A 20,328-nucleotide genomic window follows, 5' to 3' on the forward strand; every position below is an offset into this window, starting at 1 on the left:
CTTCTATGTCAATTACTTAGAGACCACAACATGCTGAACGACTTATATTTATTGTTTTAGCAGAGGCCAAATCTATTATATTTCATATAGTGTAATTGAAGTTTTTTAGATTAGTAAAATGCTGGGTTGAATCAACCCATGTTTGGGTCAAATATGGACAAACCAACCCATTGGTTTAAACCAATAAATTGGTTTCCATGTTTAATGGGAACATCACATAGGTAATGATTTTTATACTGGATATATTCTCTCCCCCTACACTAACCCCTAAACCTAGCCATCACAGAAAACTTATTGCATTTTTACATTTTCAAAACACTACATTTAGTAAGATTTATAAGCTGTTTTCCTTTATAAAAGAAATTAAGTCCCCATGAGGTCAAAATTAACTGGTATTACTATCCTTGTGGGGACATTTGGTCCGCATAACATTGCGAATACCAGGTACACACACACACGGCCACTTCTGCTTCCTACTGTTGATACACACACAAAAAGTATTATACTTACGATATGATCGTTATGATATAAAAAATTCTCTCTGCAACAACCTTTTCAATCTTTCAACACTATGTACTACTGATAAAAACTGTACTAAAAACTAAGTAATCCCATGTTTTTGGACTGGTATTATGATATTTCCATGACATTTTTTATTACATGTATATACATGTACCTTTGTATATGAATATGGTCATTCTGTAATTTTGTGTCAAATTGTCAAAAACTCAAAGAAAGCCTATGTTAAATATTTTATTTTTATTTTGTAAGCATCCCTCTTACCCCCAATAAAATAAATGTTGAAATTCATAGGGAAATAATGACTTCCCAGCTAAGTCTGCAGATGCTGTTTCCCTCTCTCTCCCAGCAGGTGTCCCTGTCCGGCAGAGCAGTGGAATCCACCTCAGTCTCTGCCAACCAACACATTTCCCAGGACCACTCTTAAAATCCCATTTAGAGAGGCATAATAGCCAGCATGAGCACCTGACATCACGATGTTCAGCGTGGTCTCTCCGGCGCTACTGTTCTCTGTTTAGAAACAGGAAACTTCTGCCTTATTTTCTCTAGATAACATCAATTCGAGATTTTCTGCTTGGTTACGGGACACTGAGGCATATTAGCCATATCAGTATGGATATTTGAAGGGTCACTGGGAAAAAATATAACATGTTTGTAAAATAAACACAGCTTGAGATTTTTTTTTTTTTTAGTCTATTGGAAACTTGTTTTCCAGCATCTTCACATACTTTTGCATGTCTTCTACCCAAAGGAAGAGGGAAAAAAGCGTGTTTTCCCTGACATCTCCCAGAGCACATGTTCTTATCCATCGCCTGCTGTGCGACAAAATGAAATGGGGCGATATGGCTCACCTCAACCCAAAAGCATACCTGTGGGCCAGCCAACTAATGCCTAATAGACCCCATCTGACACTGCATCACTCCCAGAGCCTAAACTTCTAATCAAGGACTACGACAACAACAACCGCTGGTGGATGGCTTTTCTACCGGCCTGTAATGGGAAAATGTGCGCTGTCTGGATGGGTTACAACAAGACCTGTGCTGAGATCAGCAGGGGTCCATTACCGCCCGCCACTCGGCCACCACAACCCATTTACAGCCAATCGCCACATTTTGGTCAATCTGTACCAGCAACCAGTAGCCCATCAAAAGCAGACGTTAGGAGAAATAGGTCTTTGGTCTGAGCACATGCGCCTATCTCCGGCAGACAGGTGTTGTCTGCAAACTTCCAATATCAGAGAGTTATCTTTCATCGAAAAAATAAACGCATTTTATTTTAAAAATACGCTTTTTTGACATTGTCACAGGAGGCAATGACATCTGATGTTCTGGAAAGAGAAAAGGTTACCGGCAGTAACAGATCCACTTTCTTTTTATTGAACAACCAGCTTTATTTTACTAAACAACTACTGACATACGACCTCAAGTGCCTTAGTGCGTTAAAAACATGGTGGCAAGAGAATAAAAGACACCAATGTTCAATAAATACTTCAATTAAATATTATTAATAATATTGAGAATAAACAATTCTTCCACATATTAATTGAACTAACGGGATCATGAACTAACATGAACCCATTGCCTTAAAATTATTAATTAAATAATCTTCATGTAATTAAAAAAATTAAGTTATGTGAACTTGACAATTCCACATGACTTATGCATAAAGTTTATTTACTTAATTTTAAGGCAACGGGTTTCCTCACTTTTTTAAAGTTGAATCAACTAATCACTTTTTACAGTGAATGCATTTCTAATGGAACCTTACAGTGTTACCTATATATTATATTACATATTATTGGAACTGTGAACTGAGAATGAATGAAGGTTAGGGTCAGGTTAAGTGATGCCTGATATGACCTCAGCAGATGCTCTTGCACCTTGTGAAACAGAGATGAGGATTTTCCATGTGAAAGCTACGCTCGTGAAGACAGTTTGAGTTGTGCCTGAACTCTGTCTCTCCTGTCAGAAACGGCATTTATCTCCTTACAATGAGAGCTTGATGACTCTCCCATATGGACAAGAGATGCATAGAGAGAGAGAGAGAGAGAGAGAGGGGTCCCAGATCAGAAAAATTAAGAAATTTAAAGTGAATTATTAAATTAAAAATAATTAAAAAGCTATTTGTTTTGATAAGTATCAGGAACCATCGACATGTAAAAATTATGGCATCCTTAAAAATATTATAATATACACTCAAACGCTTAAAGTAATATAAAGTAAAGTAACATAATTGAAATTATATTTAAAACAAGATTATTGCTGTTAATTTTTTTATATATATATATATATTTACAAAATGTTATTATTATTATATAAAATAATAGTTATTAAAACTAAGAAAGCTAATTGGCTGTGTCCCCTTTCCTATCTATTGAAATTCATACATTTTTTAAATAAAACAAAAATTAATATATAGGTCCAATTTACATGAATCTATAAAACTATCAGTAACACTTTGCAATAAGGTCTAATTGGTTAACATTAATTAATCCATTAACTAATTAGCAATATATTTTTTACAGCATTCATTAATGTTAGGTTATAAAAAATGTTCTTGTTCTTGTTAGTTCACAGTACATTAACAGATGCCACTTTTGATCTTAAAAGATTATTAGTAAATGTTTAGATTAACATTAGCTAAGATTAGTAAATTCTGTAAAGCATTGTTCATTGTTAGTTCATGTTAACTAATGTAGTTAACTAAGGTTAACAATTGAAAACTTATTGTAAAGCATTATCAAACTATATCAAGCGATCAAAACAAGCATTCAAACTTTTGAGTGTTAGAAAAATTGAAAACATGGCCATTGTAGAAAACTTAAATCTATTATTTCCTCCATTTAAATCCTGCAGACCTGATCGACACATGTACCATTTAGTAAGAGAAAGTGTTTAAGAGCAGCTGAGAAGGAAGCGAGAGGCAAGCGTCTCCATCGCCTGTGTTAAATGCTCCCATTAATAGAAAAAAGACCTCCATGTCTGCTGGTATTTACGGAGGTTTGGAGCGAAGGCATTAGTGCTCAAAGCCCCTGTGCCACGATTAACAATCTCTCTCACTGTAAGACGCCCATGTTATCCTTCCGACGTTGTAGTTACGAGGGGAAAAGCTCTTTTTTGTCACCAAATCCTTAATTCTTTCTTCTCTGGAAAAAAGAGGGTAATACAGAGAATGTTTCTCAATCTGCTTTGAGAGAGCAGCGAAGAGAAAAGGAAACCCCCAATAAAACATGTGTGAACGAAAGGGTAATTGTGGACAAATGCAGCATTGAAATTCATTTTCAACTCTTTACACACCATTTCAATCTTATTTTATGCTTGTTAGCCACATCTTGTTGGTGAGGGTCGGCAAGACTGCCCAGTATTGATGGATAATTGTGTATAATTCACTCCTTACATGCGATTTGCATCAATACACATTATTTTTTAATGCTGGGGTATTTAAGACTGGGGTAATTTCTGGAGAAAGTCAGCCTAAAATACTCATTAATGGGGACCAAAGAGGATAAGTGGGAAATCTTTGCAGAAACAGAACCACAGCAACAACAATACCAGACACGACACAACAAGAGATCCGCAAAACAAAGCAATTCGTGTCAAATTGCTCTCATGCACAAAAACACATATTCTCCAATGCTTTAGAGGAATAACAACTTGACCATATTTACTTTCTTTTTGTCACATAAGCCGCACAAGGATGAATGTTGTCCAATAGTGAAATTGCTATTGTTTTAGCACACTTGATGATTCCCATCAAGTCCAATCTTCCTGTACTTCACATTAACGAAAGTAAAATGTAAGCCATTTCATGCTGACTTTGAAGACTGATATAAAAAATGGCAAAGATTTGGGAATGATTATAATAAAGTGTATGCATGACTCAGGTGCTCTCTATTTAAAAGCTGACTTTAAACTTAATTAAGTTTAAGTGCCCTGAAAAAGAAACTAAGCAAACTTCACAGGGTTTGTGCTTTGGTTTCTCCATATCAGAGCAAAAAAATGATCTGTTTCCACACAAGAAGCTGATGCTAGCTTAATTCTGCAGCGCTCTTGATCTGTGAAGCATGCTGGCGTTCATTCATCGCTCTCACACTGGAAAGAGGCCTCTGCACTAACCTGTGGCGAAAGGCCGTTGCTCACGGGATTCATGTGGTTGCTTGAAGCTGACGGGCTCATGAACGTGTCTGAATAGCTGGAGAAGGAGTGCCGGTTGGAGGAGAGCCCGTAGGCAGAGCTGGTGTCCGCCGAAAGCCCACCCTGATGCATGGAGGACGGAGGCAGAGGCTGTGGCCGGTGTAAAGTACTGCTTCCATCTGAGACACACACACACACACACACACACACACACACACACACACACACCATGAGACAGGAACAGCTATTTTACAGTATATGTACTTACTGTGTACCTATACGAAAACACAGGGTAGCATAAGGTAACTACATGGGTTAAGGTCCGAAGAGTCCGAAATTTTCGCATGGGTTTTTTCGTATTCGTGATTCGATAGAAAATCGAACCTGATCTGAATTTTTTTATGACGGACGAAAGTTTCGGAGGCGTGATTGACATAACGTGAGGTCGTATGTATTTTTTAACGTGCGAAAATTGCGGATGCGAGTGTTCAAGGACCTTCAAGGTTAGGTTTAGGGGTAGGTTCAGAGTTATTACCTAGTTATTACCCAGTTGGGTTAGGGTTAGGTTTTTTTTAGGGTCATTGTCATTACTATAATAAGTACATAGTATGTACATGCGACTGTAAAATAAAGTGCTACCGCTATTTGTATTATCATCTAACATTAATAAGTACCAAAATGGTAGTAGAATATTTTTGGACCTCTATGGTAAAAAACATATTAATTTGGATGTACTCCATTGTATTGCAATTAATAGGGTAAACATTTAGTATAATATGAAACCATAGTGACAAAATTTGTGAAAGCACGTTGTATTTGCAGGGTTATACACCACCTTTCAAAATGATTTTGGAAGAAGCCTCTTATACTCACCAAGCCTGCGTTTATTTGATCAAAAATATTATATTATAATATATTATATCAATATGTAACTTATTCCTGTGATCAAAGCTGAATTTTCAGCATCTTTTGTAACAGTTTCTTTGCTGTCACTTTTGATCAATTTAATGCATCCTTGCAAAAAATAGCCTATAAATAAAACTCTTACTGACCACAAACTTTTAAACAGTAGTGTGTATCTACAGGGGGTTATGGACTACTGTGCATTACCTTGCGAGAGAGTGGTGCCTGGATACGTTGACTCTGGAAGCTGATAGGTCGATAAGGTTGGCATGCCGGTGGGCGGAAACCCTCCGGGCAACAAATGGTTAAAAGCTGCCAGCTGATTTGCTCCTGCTTGTTTGCGCCACCTTGCTCTTCGGTTGCTAAACCAGACCTAATAAAAGAAGATGGAAGTACAATTTAGAAAAAATAAACAAGACAGACAGTTGTGCAAAGACGAATACTAATCGTTTTTAAACAAGATTTCATCCACATAACCTGTAGTGTTCCAGACAGGTTCATGTGCATGTGTGTGGCAGAGAGCGCGTCCTCATGGGAAACCGTCTCTTAGCTCATGGCGAGGTCCCTGTTGTTCTAGTTAAGTGGCTAAAGCTGTGATCTGTATAAACAGGCCGCTTTGAGCTCCAGAGGTCATATACGGGTCAGAGGTAGCCCACACATCTCCTCCACAGACATCTTGAGTATGTTTATCTACCTGTCGGACAACTTTAAAGACTTTTCCTGCAGCAGTGTTGTCTGACACACACATGGACGAGTACACACACATTTCACATTCATAATCAAGCTATAGTGTGGATGAACTGTTTCGCTTTAATTAATGCAGAAGTAAATGAACAATCATGGTTTTGACCTTCCCTAAAAAGCACTCTATGAACAAAACTACAAGTTTTTCTCATTTAGTGTCATGAATGTGAACGCAAAGTTTTGCACATCAGTGTGTTTCGGTTAGAAATGCCGTCAAATTTACATCCCAATGGTCTCCATGAGATTCGCCAAAAATCTAAATTGAATATTCTTAATGTAAATATCTAGTAACTATATTATCATCCAGCTCTTTATGGATATGCATGTATGTCTAACTTTATCTGCATATATACAGTATATTCATGATATATACAATATTGCATATCTCAACTGCTTGATTGCTTGTATCGTTGCAAAATGTGAACTATATTATCGTCCAGCTTTGCTAAATGTGACTATGAATCAGATTTTATAAACATTAACATAAGGATTTTCTGCAAAGCTTTGAAACAATGTGTATTGTGAAAAGTGCTATATTAATATATTTTACTTGATTGATGTGACGTTATTGTAGTTTGTCAAATATGAAATCTATATTTTATAATTTGCAGGCAATTTGAACCCAAACGGAGGATCTATTTTAATCACCAGACGCACTTAAATGGCCCAAAAAATTAGATTTTATCAAAAAATTCTGAAGAAAATTTGAGTGGTGCTTGCCCATGCATTGCTAGGGTGTTATTTACCAATCCAAGTCGATCCAAAAGATCCAAACAAATGTTTATAAAGCCCCAGAGAGTCAGAGTGTTTACATTAGTCAGGAAGTAAGTCTTCAAACGGTTTACTCATAGTTGTTCACATTAAACAATAAATTATTTTAACATTGACAAAATTACACACTTTAAGTCAGACCAAACTAACCTTCCAATTCAACCAGACTGACTTCAGACAGTTGTCTTGAAACGAGGACGATTTGCACATTTTAAACAGCTTCTCCTCCATCAAAACATGAATATAATTAGCGTCTCTGAAAGCAGCCCGCTCTATTTCACAGGGACAAGACCGCAGCCCTGCGTATGTGAAAGGTTGGAGGACATTGATCTATGCCATGCACTGGCAATTCATCCGCGTTTAATACACTGTCAGGGCAGTTCATCTACCGTTGTGTTTAAAACGGGCCGGTCCATTGTGCGTCCAGATGAAAGGTGGGGACAAAGGCCTCTCAATACACCAGGCTGAAAAGTGTCCACAAAGAGTGGGCGTCCCTTTTTAAACGTGCCTTTAAGAGCTCCACTTTCATGGTACGCACACAAGGACACACTCTATTCTGATGCAACGACACCGTAGACACACTCTACAAAACACACTGGCCCTTTCTTACAAAGCGTTGCTTACATTGTCCATGTGCAAAACTGTCAGGCCACTAACAGCTAGCATCTCATTCAGATGACTTCAATGGCTCGCCAACGTTTGATGCCACTAAAGATGACTCTTACCCATCTGTCATGCGTCGGATTCGAATCTTTCTTTTTTTACGTGAAACCCCCACCCGACCGTCATCCTCTTTTCGGAGGGTTTAGGAGGAGACGCTTCACCCCCTCTGTCTGTCTTGAGCCTAAACCTGGTGTTCCAGACAGATAAAAGATGGTCTCGCGTCTTGAAGAAACTCGGGAAATGTGCTGGGATTCGAACGGATCTCCTAGTGGGAATCGGAGGAACGGTTTACGAAGAATGGAAGAACGCTGTGGCCTTCCCCCACAAATGCAAAAGTGTCCCGTTCTTCTGTGCCTCCTGACCCATGACCTCTGAACCCCACGCTCAAACCCTTCATCCTTTGATGGCCTCTTCCTTCTTTCTTCTGCCGCAAAGTGCAGACACTCTCTTCTGTGACATGAGCGAGGAACATTTAATCGTTCATAGCATTGTTTTTTTCATGCACTGCTCCGTTTTGAGATTTTGTGCTATTTTACTTCCTTAAAGTCACCCTGTAGTCAATCATTTTATCCCTTAAAACTACCAAATTTCATATTTTTTCCTTGAAAAAAAAAGTCTTCATGCCTTTAAATATCTTGAATGTAACTCGACACCCTTGCCTCATTTAGTATACGCGGTTCTATGAATATGCAAATGAGCCCCGCCTCCACTCACTCACTCAGCTCAGAGATCCACTGGTTGACGATCACACGTTGATCTGATTGGTTACAAGGTAGTTTGTGACGTCAGAAACACCAGCGATTTCAAACTGTGTTTTTGAGACGGTCTTTGGTTCACTGCAGTTTTAAGGAGAAAATACTAAGGAGAATTTGCACGTGGTTTGTCTTAAAGCATATTAAAAGATAGACAAAGACATAAACTAAATTAAAAGCTTGATTTTCAAAACAGGGGGACTTTAACATGTCCTCTTTTAGACTAGTGGAATGAAAACATCCAAATGTACATTTTCTATCTATTTGCGTCGGTAGATTTCAATTAAATGACATGTCTTTCAAGGCTGTTCTCTCAAAATGAGTCAGAAATCTCATCTATTTTACAGACTGATTTATATAACATTTTATTCCTATAAACATTTTTCTTCTGGCTGTTGACAATATTTTCTGATTTATGGAGTGATAAAAAGAGAAATCCAAAAGCTTCTCTGTAAAAACCCAGGAACATCTGCTGAGAAAGTCAATTCAATCATGTTGACTTTAAGCAAAAGGTCATTTAATCTCATCAAAGTCAAAGAGGTTTTGTTTTCTGCCGGAATATGTCAAAGCAAACTTTTATCGCCTCAAATAGTGGTTTCTTCTCGGCTTCTCGGCTCTATATTCATCCTCGCACATAAACTAATCTCTGCACATGCAAGACCACACAATCTGTGAGATGCATAATGCTTTGACAATTCATAAAGAGATTTCGGATCCATCGTTGTAAGTGATCCGCCTGCATCCCTGTGTCAGAGCGTTTACGACAGCCAGCAGATCTTGTGGCTTTACCATGTGCTCTGCAAAGACTCCCGTCTGCCTTAATCACACCAGCAGCCTGTGAAGCATTTCTGTCTAAGTGAATTTGCTTTTGAAAACAACCTGGCGTCACAGAGGTACACAAGTTAACTCTTATCAAGTTAAACGTTGAGCCCAATATGCCTAAATAAATACAGTTCTGTTTTACAGCAGGGAGAGATGCGTCACCGTATAGTGCCTGACCCGAGATTATGTTTTCTGGGTCGCTCCAGTCGTACCCTCTGAGCTGGATTTGGAACCCATCACAAAGTCACCTTGAACAGTCCCAGATTCCCCTTCTCGCTGTCTGCAATCCAGCCTAATTCCTCCACTGAGACGGTTCTCATCCAACCCACACCAAAACCACATGAGGAAGAGTTTCAGCGGCGTCCGCTGACAGCGGTTCTTAGCGTGAGATGACGGGCGAGAGGGAGAATGCTGAAACAACGCGACTGATACAGGATAAACAGTTTGAAATAACGATAAATAAATGAACAGGTTTGGTTTATGCTAGCTGGGTTATGCATATGAATACATTTGCACAAGCATTCATTTAAAAGGATAGTTCACCCAAAAATTCTAATTAGGTCTTTTATTCACACTTATTTGACTAATGACTTTCATTCTGTGAACACAAAAGAAGATATTTTGAAATAATGTCTCATATTTATATAGCACTTTATACAATATAGATCATTTCAAAGCAGCTTCACATTAATAAACAGAGAAATAATAGTGTTAATTTAGTTAAATTCACATTGTTCAGCTCAGTTTAGTTCAGTGTTGTTTAAGTTCAGTTCGACAATAGTGTCAGTGTTGCAAAGTTCATCGATTATGAAACAAATTCAGTATATTCAGTAGAATTTACCCAAAATTATTAAACAAATTCAATTTCAGCCGTTAAGCAGCTCTACAGAAGGCAATGGCGTCAGCATTCAGCTCAAGTCAGTTCAATGTTGATTCAATTCAGTTCAATAACTGAATGTCAATGTTGCAAAGTTAGTGTCATTATCCAGAGCAATCCAGTGTTGTTCTCATCTGATAATATTACTGAATATTAATTGTCTTTTAAACTCCAATATCAATGAAAGTCAATGCCAGCAAAATCTTCTTTCGGTTGTGCAGAAGAAAGTAAGTAATAGAGGTTTGAAATTAAATGTGGGCAAGGTAAATGATGACAGAATTTAAATTTTTGAGTGCACTACTCCTTTAATCAATCACTCAGCTTCTCACACACTTCGAGATTTGAGGTGTGCCGAAGTGATGTGTGTCTGGCTGGTCGTGTGTACATTTGTTTTGATCATTACGGTCTATAAACCCAAAGACAGACACAGCGTCTGGGCTCAACGCTGTCCCTGTGTCCAATGCGGGTGTCTGTGGAGATTTGTGTTTACTGCACACACCTGTCACGGATAAACGGGATAAACCTGTGCACACGCACAATGTTTCTTATTCCTGTCTTTTATAGGATGTTTCCCTTGTTTGACCACTGTGTACACCAAAACACACACACAAACACCTGTGCACTCCATAAGTCACTGTCACAGTCGCCCGTAAATCCAGGATAGACTTGGACACGACAACAGTCTCCTCTGAAATCTGTTTCTTCTTTAGGAAAATTTTGTTAAGGGAAGCTTTTAAAAGGTTTCAGGCCGTTCACCTCGTGTTTCAAAGGAATAAACATTAAACATGGGCGACATCTGTTTTTATACCAACAAATGCGATTCAGTCTAACAAGCAATGTGTTGACTACATCAAACAATCATTTTTCTCTTTCTTCTGTGGCCTGCTTGAATTCTCTCGCTCTCTTTCTCTCTGTCTGGCGCTATGCTAATTAACATTACTGGGAACGCGAATTGCAAAAAGGAGACTGGGATTACTTAGATAAGAATCAACGAACACAAAGCGGCTAAAAGAAAGTAATTTAAATTCTAATAATGCGAAACTGTTAGAACATTCTCACTGATGCATTGCAACAATTTTACTCTTTACAGTCTTCATAAATCCTATTTATTCTTTTATGGTGCACAAGCTAAGACTCTCAGGAACAGAGTTGCCTGTTGGGCTGGATGGGATTTTCTTGCTCACATTTTCCTGGTCTTAGGGTGCAAGGAATTGCTGGAATAATATATGGAATATTGCCACAAGTTTGCATGCAGTATGTATTATAAAAACTATAGAGGAACCATAAAGAGACAACATCAAAACATAATGCCTTTACAAAGTGCACTAATAATAAATTTTTCCTATCTTCCCCATCTCTTTATTTTTTATTAATACATTCTATACACTTTAAATGCTAAATATATTTAGCTATATCCTGGCCAACACCTCAAACTACACAGCCTCCCCTTCATAGCCTCCTAGCAGTTAGCATTAAAACGCTAGCATTAAACTCCCAGGTAGAGAATCAACTTCCTGCCAAATTGATTTCTACGCTTCATAAAAGGAAATGCTTAGACCTTATTAGATTCTACTAACTATAATGGCTGCATGGAAAATGCGCACTGCTTGTGAAAGAGGGATCTATGTCAGAAAGCAGGAGCTAGCAGCGTGGCTCTCTTATGACTGCTAACTTGCTAACTTCAGACTGAATTAGAACAGAATTCACTTAATTGTAGATGATTTATAACAATCACCAGCCTTTCTGCCTCTCCATAGCTGGTTGAAAATTCTCTCTTTGTTTCACCGAGCTTACACTGAGAATGGCCTGTAAAATCGTCTCCTTCTGCTAATGGTCTGAGCAGTGGCTTGGCTTCCTCAGATGTCACATGGCATTAATGTGGTGCTCATTCACCTCATGGAAGTAAAGCAGCAGGACTGTGAAGCCACAGGGAGAAAGATTCTGCTAGGCTACATAACCCTGTCACAACCCTTTAACAACCCGCTTCCATAAAACCAAACTGAAACCAAACCGGGAGAGATATGGTCTGGATTACCTGATTTGTCAGATAAAACCACAGAGGATCTGAGGAAGGTTGGGGTTGCTGGATGTGCTAAGCTTCTCTCAATGAAGATGGACAGAACGGAGATCTTCAAATAACAGGAAAATCCCAATTGGTGCAGTTATTTATCATAATTAGATAAATAGAATGACATTATGTGATACATGATAGATGCATGATTATCTGTTGGTAGCTTTTTAGAACAATTTAGGAATAACTTCACAACATTCACCAATACAACAAAAATGTTAGCTAAAACTAAACTGAGGATCAAAAAAAAATTGAGGATCAAAAAAACAAACAATTTATATTCTATATACTCTTTAACAGAGTTGAGCAAAATTCAGAATTGTAGAAATTGGCTTCCTTTAAATTCATGAGTGTGCAATTGAATTGAATTGGGCACATCCCACGGGATATTGGAATGACAGGAAGAGAAATTTATTCAATTGCAATTCAAAGAAATTCAAAACAGGACACACTGGTCAAATTAATTTGGTTAAATATTAAGAAATATATAAACTAAATACAATTTAGATCTATAGATCTAACATTCAAACTTCAAGGCATTTGAACCATTTTCAAAACTTTCAATGTTTAAAGTCTAGTTAAAAAATCTAGTACTACATTTACATTTACATTTATTCATTTAGCTGACGCTTTTATACAAAGCGACTTACAATTGCTATATATATGTCAGAGGTCGCACGCCTCTGGAGCAACTAGGGGTTAAGTGTCTTGCTCAGGGACACATTGGTGTCTCACAGTGGATTCGAACCCGGGTCTCTCACACCAAAGGCATGTGTCTTATCCATTGCGCCACTACCACCCTAGTACTAGTTAAACCTACTTCCATACATTAAAATTTAAATTGGAATTCTGTATCCTGTTTGCTACCTCAATTCAAATCTTGGAATTTTAAAGGCATTCTTAGTTTAATTCTGAATGGTGCACAACCATGCTCTTCATTTTACTTTCCATGCATATCGTTGCCTCAAGACTGCAGAAGGAGGGTTTTCTAACACGCTCTGGAGTTGATGATCCAGGGGTGGAGAGGCCCCTCTTTTGGCCCCTGTCTCACCCCAATGCCCTCTTCTCCACTACACTGACATCTGCCAGATGGGTCTGCACAGCTGTGGCGGAGCAGGTCACCAGCCGGGCCAAAGGTCTGATCTCACTCTGGCCTGGAAGGAATCTCTATACAGAAACCTGCCGTCATACCCGAAGCAGTGAGAACTTCAACTGCATGAAGAAGACTGCATTCTTGCCATGAAACAGCATGTCATATTTTATTAGAACACTTGAAAAAGTCTCTGCCAATGCAGCTGGCATAACTTGGCATGCACGAGTGGTGGAATGTCTTGTTGGGTCTCGTGCCAAACTCGCACACCTCACTGAATTAGTGTTTTGGGTGGGTTAAACGCATCAAGCGCCCTTTATTGTCAGTCCAATGGAAGGTCAAAGTGTGAGCTGTGATGAACTGCACTTTTATGAGTAAATCTACACGAGTACTCCACCAGACTGACTCTTTTAACAGTTAAACGTCAGTGGCAAAACCACATGAAATCCCCATTTGGAGAGGGGCAGATTTGGGGAGGGCAAGAACATTTACAATAGACTCCACAGAGAAATGGCACAACCCCCCCTAAACACTGGACCAAGCGCCGAACAACATTGAAGACCTATGGCTGTTATTTACTGTGCTTAACCAGAGTCACTTTCTTAGGGTGACCTTTTTGGAAGATTCAGTTTGAGTTGACCTTTGGAGATTTTCAAAGTGTTCCAGAATTAGATTATGAGAAAAATTGCATTAACAAATTATATCCATGACTCGAATACCTCAGCTTTTCACATGATATCCCTTTAACCCTATTATGTGGGAGGGGGAGATATGTCCTTTTCGTTATTCTGCCTTGTTCAAGGTTTTCTTCTGGTTCTATCTCTTGTCATGTACATCAGTGACCATAAATACACCAAGCACCCCCGGGGATTCTTGCGCGCCAAGAAATGCACAATTGACCTACAAATATGGCTCATTCTTTGCCATAACATGCTGGAACAGAAGACGCCTGTCTTTGACAACCATGTGGCTTTTCATTGACCAATTAGAGGTGTTTTTTCACACTCTTGGTCATACGCTCATTATCATCACTGCTAATATGGATCTACCATCCATGTTAGCAGTGATGATAACGAACATAAGACCAAGAAGTCTAGTATTTTAACTCGGGACTTTCCCATTTCACCCTTTAGAAATCCCCAAGACGCCACTATCTTTTGCAATGCTGTTTAAGTAATAATGAACGCTTTTACATACACCAGAGCTTAGCAGACATAAACCTACAATCAATGCAAATCGGTCCCCTAAACACATCATGTGTGAAATATTGCAAGAAAACAGGCATAGCATAAATCTCTCAACATTCTCCCAAGAGTGTGGAAGCAACCATTTAGACACATATGTCTTCTTTCTTGAATGCTAAGAGACAGACAAAGACATATGTTGAATCAGTTACCCTGCCTATGTGTAGGTTCTGGTGAGGATCCTAAGGATAGATTGTCGAGATCTACGGAGGACGACGTGAGTCGGGGTGAGTTGGGAGAAACCTAGACCCCCGACCCCCACCTTGCAGAGTCTTTTACAAGCGCTTGATTGATTAATGTTGTTGTCAGGGAACAGAGTCCCCAGAGTAAACCAGAGGGATCCTTTCTGATATGTAGAGGGATTTACAAGTAGCGGCCAGCTTTCAAGTGCTGGGAAGCGATCGCCGGCCAAGGGAAGAGATGAGAAATCCATCAGGAATGCATTTTGTCTGTTCCTCTTTCTTCCCCTCTCTTTTTCCCCCCATCCCTCTTTTTGTCTCCCACTAGTTCGGAGTGCAGCTGCTGCTATAATTCTACTGTATTTGCTTTGCGGTGTTACATAAAACTATAGGGTTCACAAACTGTCAAGAAGCGTCCCAAAGACTCGGAGTGAAAGTAATAGGGCTCCAACTGACATCTGACCAAGAGTGATGTACTCCCCGAGGTCAAACAATTAGTCTCTGCAGAATAAATAAATATAACAAACACCGCCAATAGACAGAGCCATGTGGATGACAAGAGAAGAAACGACTCCAACAAATGTGATGGTACTCAAACGTAATACTTTCAAGGTCAATTGCAAAACTGTCCAGGGGAAATACAACTATCTGTGCAAGTGGGCGTATCTCACCTGTACACGAGCCTCGGTCAGTTTGGTCCTCTGTGCGAGCTCCTCTCTGGTGTAGATGTCGGGGTAGTGTGTCCTCTCGAAGGCCTTCTCGAGCTCCTCCAGCTGCTCCGCCGTGAAGGTGGTACGGCTGCGTCTTTGTTTCCGCTTCAGGGGCAGGTCTGGCTCCGACTCTATATCTGAACCCTCGTCCGTACGATTACCTGTGTGCAGAGTTTGGAAATAAGTCTTTGAGTGGCTTCAAATATCAGCACGAGCTTTAAAAAAAAAATACCACGTTATATAAAAAAATGTGATGCATACAGCAATTAAAAACCTCAGCTGTCATCTTTAAGCGGTAGTATACCGGCACATTTGTCAACGGAAAAACGACCGGCTATCACGACGATATTAATGCTTCCGTTATCTCGACATGTCAATGGAGAGCTAGATACCGTTTTATTGGGTCTTATTCATATGGGAGAAGTCTTCAGACACATAATCCTGCCACTGAGCCCTGGAGAGGCCTGGGGGACGTAACTGTGAGGGTTAGGGTAATCTACACCAGACACCTTGCTCTAGCACGTCCGCCTTATTCTCTCTTCAGCGGCCTGGGGCTAACTCCTAAGAGCAAGTGTTTGAAATAAGAATGTATGAGACTTCTGGGCCATTGAATCCCTCCCTTTGTGTTTCAAGCTAGTGTTCAAAATATATTACAACATATTTTACATTACTTTTTTTTTCAGGCATGCAGTCAAAGACAAGTGCAGATCGCAGTTGGCAGTTTGCATTTTAGCCAGAGGAGAATTTCCCCGGCACAAAGACGAACACTACTACGACCGAGCCAAGAGGAGCGTTTGTAAGGAGAGATATGGAGTGTGTTAAGATATATTACTGAAATACATTACCATGATAATTGATTCTAAAATTGCATCATACTTTATTTGTGAGCCACCTCTGTATATCTATTCACGGCAGCAGAAAGCTTGTGAAAGGTCCTGTCACAAAAATCACACTTCTACATTTGCTTTCTTAAAACGCATGAGTGCTAACAAGCAGCGTAGCTTGAGTCTTGCTCCAGGCCCTTTGGTCTTGCATCATCCATGGGGGAAAGACAGAAAAGAAGGGCTTCGAGCTCCTTCCCCCGCAACGCCACAGCTGCCACGACGGAGACAAATCTCCTTTGAGCCATCGTGCGCGCTCTCTGCCCACTGCTGATCAGCAGGTTCCTGCACCCTGGACCACTTCACACGAGTTTTCCTGCATCTCTGTTTCCTTCTGCCAGACCAGAGCCTGATCATCTCTCCCAAACCCCCATCTGCCAGGCCTCTTCTATGGCTGATAGGCTGCCAGGAAAAGAGGTTACAAAAAGGCCTGTGGGAGTGCGAAAGTGTGTGTATATTAGTATGTGCATGGGCGTGCGAGTGTGTCCGTGCGTATCGGCGAATGCATTCTTCTCGGTGCATGTGCAAGTATTGGGTGCACTTGAAACGGACAATAGAGGAAAAACAACCACCTAACGCAATGCAACCATAACAATAAAAAGAACCAAACTGCAGGCGTACAAGTGATTAGGTGCATGCTTGCGTATCCATGCATGCATTCTTCTTGGTGCATGTCAGTTTAGGTGAACTAAATACTTGCACAATAGAAGAAGCAAAATTTATAATTATCAACAAAACTCTGCACGTACAAGTATGTTAGTGCATACCTGTGTATCAAGAAATGCATTCTTTCTGGTAAACGTGAATGCACATGGAAATAATAAATATAAAAGACAAAACAATCTAGGGTTTTGTGTATTTACTAATGCATTCTTCTTGGTGCATGTGCAAGTATATGGTGCAACGACATCAACAACAGAAGGGAAAAAACCTTCCGCAATGCAACCGCTTCAAGACGAACCAAACTGCTGCCATTCTCCAGACCGGCTCTGGAGTTTAATTAAACAAGGAATTAGCGGATTATATGGAGACTATCATTACAGACCACTCGAGCAGTCTTCACAGAATGTCTTTTTGTCTCCCCAAGCTCTGGCTCAATGATTCTCAATGGATTACATGCGACCGCAGGACATGAGTCCGCATTCATTAAATCAATTCCTCCATCTTCCCCCATTTAATAAAGATTGATTTTTTTACAACACTGCCTGGCACTCCAGCACACGAAAAAAAAAAATCTTGAATATACAAAGTTGAATATGTACATATCCTGGATATCCCTTTGTTGGTTTTCATGAGGATGCGCCAGAGCGATTTGTTGCTAACACACCATGACAACACTTGAGACTGGCGCAGTGGTCTACGGATCACTTTCCAAAGTCACCTCGGCATCCTGAGGGGGAGGGAGAGACGTGCCGCTGTGATTTTTGTTCCATTGCACAGTTTCGCCACATGATTCATGAGGCAAGATTCTGTCAGCGTACCCTGTCCTCACGCCTCTTTGTTTTCTTTCTGTCCACACGTTGGACACATCAAAGACTTTTTGCTTTAACTTACAAACATACTGTAACCGTATCAAATCCCACCGCACGTCTTTTGTACTGAAATATTTTTTTCAACAACACATGTAATCAAGGGGCAAAACTCAGAAACAAAACTCAGGTTGTTGTTGCCGTCTCACAAGCTCTAGCTCAGCCGTCTTGCGAGCCCAAGACTGAAGGTCAACAGGCCCCCTGACAACAGCAAAGGATTATGGTAATGAAACAGATGCTGGCAGAGATAGAGCAGTGAGAGGGGCACGATACAGGCTTCATCTCTGTCCCGAAGTGATCCACTGATTGGGATGCTAGCTTTTATCAAGGGAACAGAAGCCCCAAATGGGTTCAGATAGGTTATGGCAGTCATGTAATGTACTACAAGCATATGGTCTCTGCTAGCTGCTAATGTAAGCGTGGAGGATGACTGTTCAAGTGCAAAATGAGATGGCTGAATGTATATGAAAGCTTGAACTCTATTATTATAAACTAAATTATCACCAGTACTTCATAATATATATGGCTTTCATTCCTTGTTTAAAATGCACAATAACCACCGTAATCAGGGGACCAAAAAAAGCAGCAGTTAATTTGCACTTTAAGCCCAAGAAGATGTGAGGTCAATTCACAAGAACTCTTCCCTGTTTTAAAACAATAAGGTACATCCTGACTAATCCTCCACACAATAACCGAGCTGTAATTCTATTTGAGGGTTCTGGGGATATTGATAAAGTCCTCTGCTCATTTATCAGCCAATTAAAGCCTAATTATGTTCCATTCATTCTGTGCTACAGCCTGAATGTTTTTCCTCCAGGGCCCAACGTGATCTTTAACGAAATGTTGACTTTGTGCCGAGTATTTAATTTGCAACAAAATCAGGTGCGTACAGATTGCTCTGACGAATTTTAGATTGTATTTCATTTAAAAACCAAACCCTTTTGGAGCAGAGGGCTAGAAGAAGATAAACCGTTACGAGAAGCATCTCTGCTTCTTGGATGCATGAATTACTAAAGCCAAATCTTATCCATTTAGGGCCCATTATCTGCAACATGTTAAGCCAACATACACGTTTAGCTCAACCGTTTACTTTGGCTTAAAGGGATAGTTCACCCAAAACTTAAAATACTGTCATCATTTGCTCACCCTCATGTTCCAAACCAGTATGCATTTCTTTCCTCTGAGGAAAGCAAACAATATTTTAAAGAACATTTGGTTTTAAACAATGTTGAAGTCTTTTGTGTGCAGAGAGTTTTTTCACATTTTGTGTGAACTATCCCTTTAACAGTAATGTGACCATATCACAAAAGTCCTATATATTTAACTGTTGAATAAAAGACTACTGTATGAAATCATCTTGTGTATTGATTTTTTTTTTTTTGGTGCTTATATTTGCCATTTTATGTAGCTTGCATACACTTTAAAAAAAGTGCTAAATGGAGGTTTTTGCAGCAATGTCACATAGAAGAAACAGTTTGGGTTCTCAAAGAATCTTTCAATGAACAGTTCTTAAAATAACCATTTTGATCATCTAAAAGAATCATTTTCCACTATAAAGAACCTTTTGTCCAATGGAAAGCTTCCATGAACGTTAAAGGTCCATCATGGAACCATTGATGCCAATAAAGAATCTTAAATAGCCACAAGACATTCCTTCTCTTCTCTAAGGGCTTTTAAAAAAGTCATCAGTGAGTTAAAGGGATAGTTCACCAAAAAAATGACATTAGCCATTGACTTCCATAGTAGGGAAGAAAATACTATGGAAGTTAATGGCTACCGTCAACTGTCTGGTTACCAACATTCTTCAAAATATCTTCTTTTGTGTTCAATCAACAGAATAGAGACACTCATTCAGGTTTGGAACAACATTAGGGTGAGTAAATGGTGAACTATCCTTTTAATACAACACATTTGATCAACTCCACAAAGAGGCCTGACCGAATGGCTAAATCAAAATACAAACAAAATTATTTGGCCTATTAAAAAAAAAGTATTACTTTACTCATTTAGTAGCATGGTCTGATACACCACTGTACCATGTTATATGCCACAGTACCTTTTTGTAAGCAAAACACATTCATGGATAACTAAATCCCAGCTAAAAACAGTCTCTTTGTCCTCATGATCTATCTATGTCGTTTTAATTATATCACCCAACAGCATCAAAAGTGATTTGCGCAGCTCATCTGAAAATAGAGTGCAATATATCATTACCAAACCTAAGATCCTAAAAGGATGTCAAAGATCCTTATAGAAAAAAAAAAAAAAAAAAGACAATTGAAAAGCACGATTGAGCCAGAATTCAAAGTGCAGCTTTTGACATCATCAGAATCCCAGGAATTAGTCAGGGATGGCGGATAATAAAAAGCCTCCATGACACAGTGAGAAGGAGGTAGAGGCGTCTCCAACCTCATCTGCTAAGATTGCCTTTGAATCAGTA

The 20,328-nt window shown here is 39.4% G+C and overlaps 1 protein-coding gene across 2 annotated transcripts in view; it reads right to left on the reverse strand.

Annotated features, from left to right (window-relative positions):
• Positions 1-20,328, reverse strand: part of pax7a (paired box 7a) — a 63,197-nt gene that overhangs the window by 22,403 nt on the left and 20,466 nt on the right. For both annotated transcript variants that reach the window (XM_082155896.1, XM_082155895.1), the window contains exons 5-7: positions 15,440-15,639; positions 5,763-5,928; positions 4,635-4,831 (exon numbers count right to left, since the gene is read on the reverse strand). In XM_082155896.1, the coding sequence (XP_082012022.1) occupies positions 4,635-4,831; positions 5,763-5,928; positions 15,440-15,639 (563 nt within the window). The remainder of the gene's footprint in view (positions 1-4,634; positions 4,832-5,762; positions 5,929-15,439; positions 15,640-20,328) is intronic.

This window comes from Leuciscus leuciscus (genome assembly GCF_965113295.1).
Source record: "Leuciscus leuciscus genome assembly, chromosome: 23".
Classification (NCBI taxonomy): domain Eukaryota; kingdom Metazoa; phylum Chordata; class Actinopteri; order Cypriniformes; family Leuciscidae; genus Leuciscus; species Leuciscus leuciscus.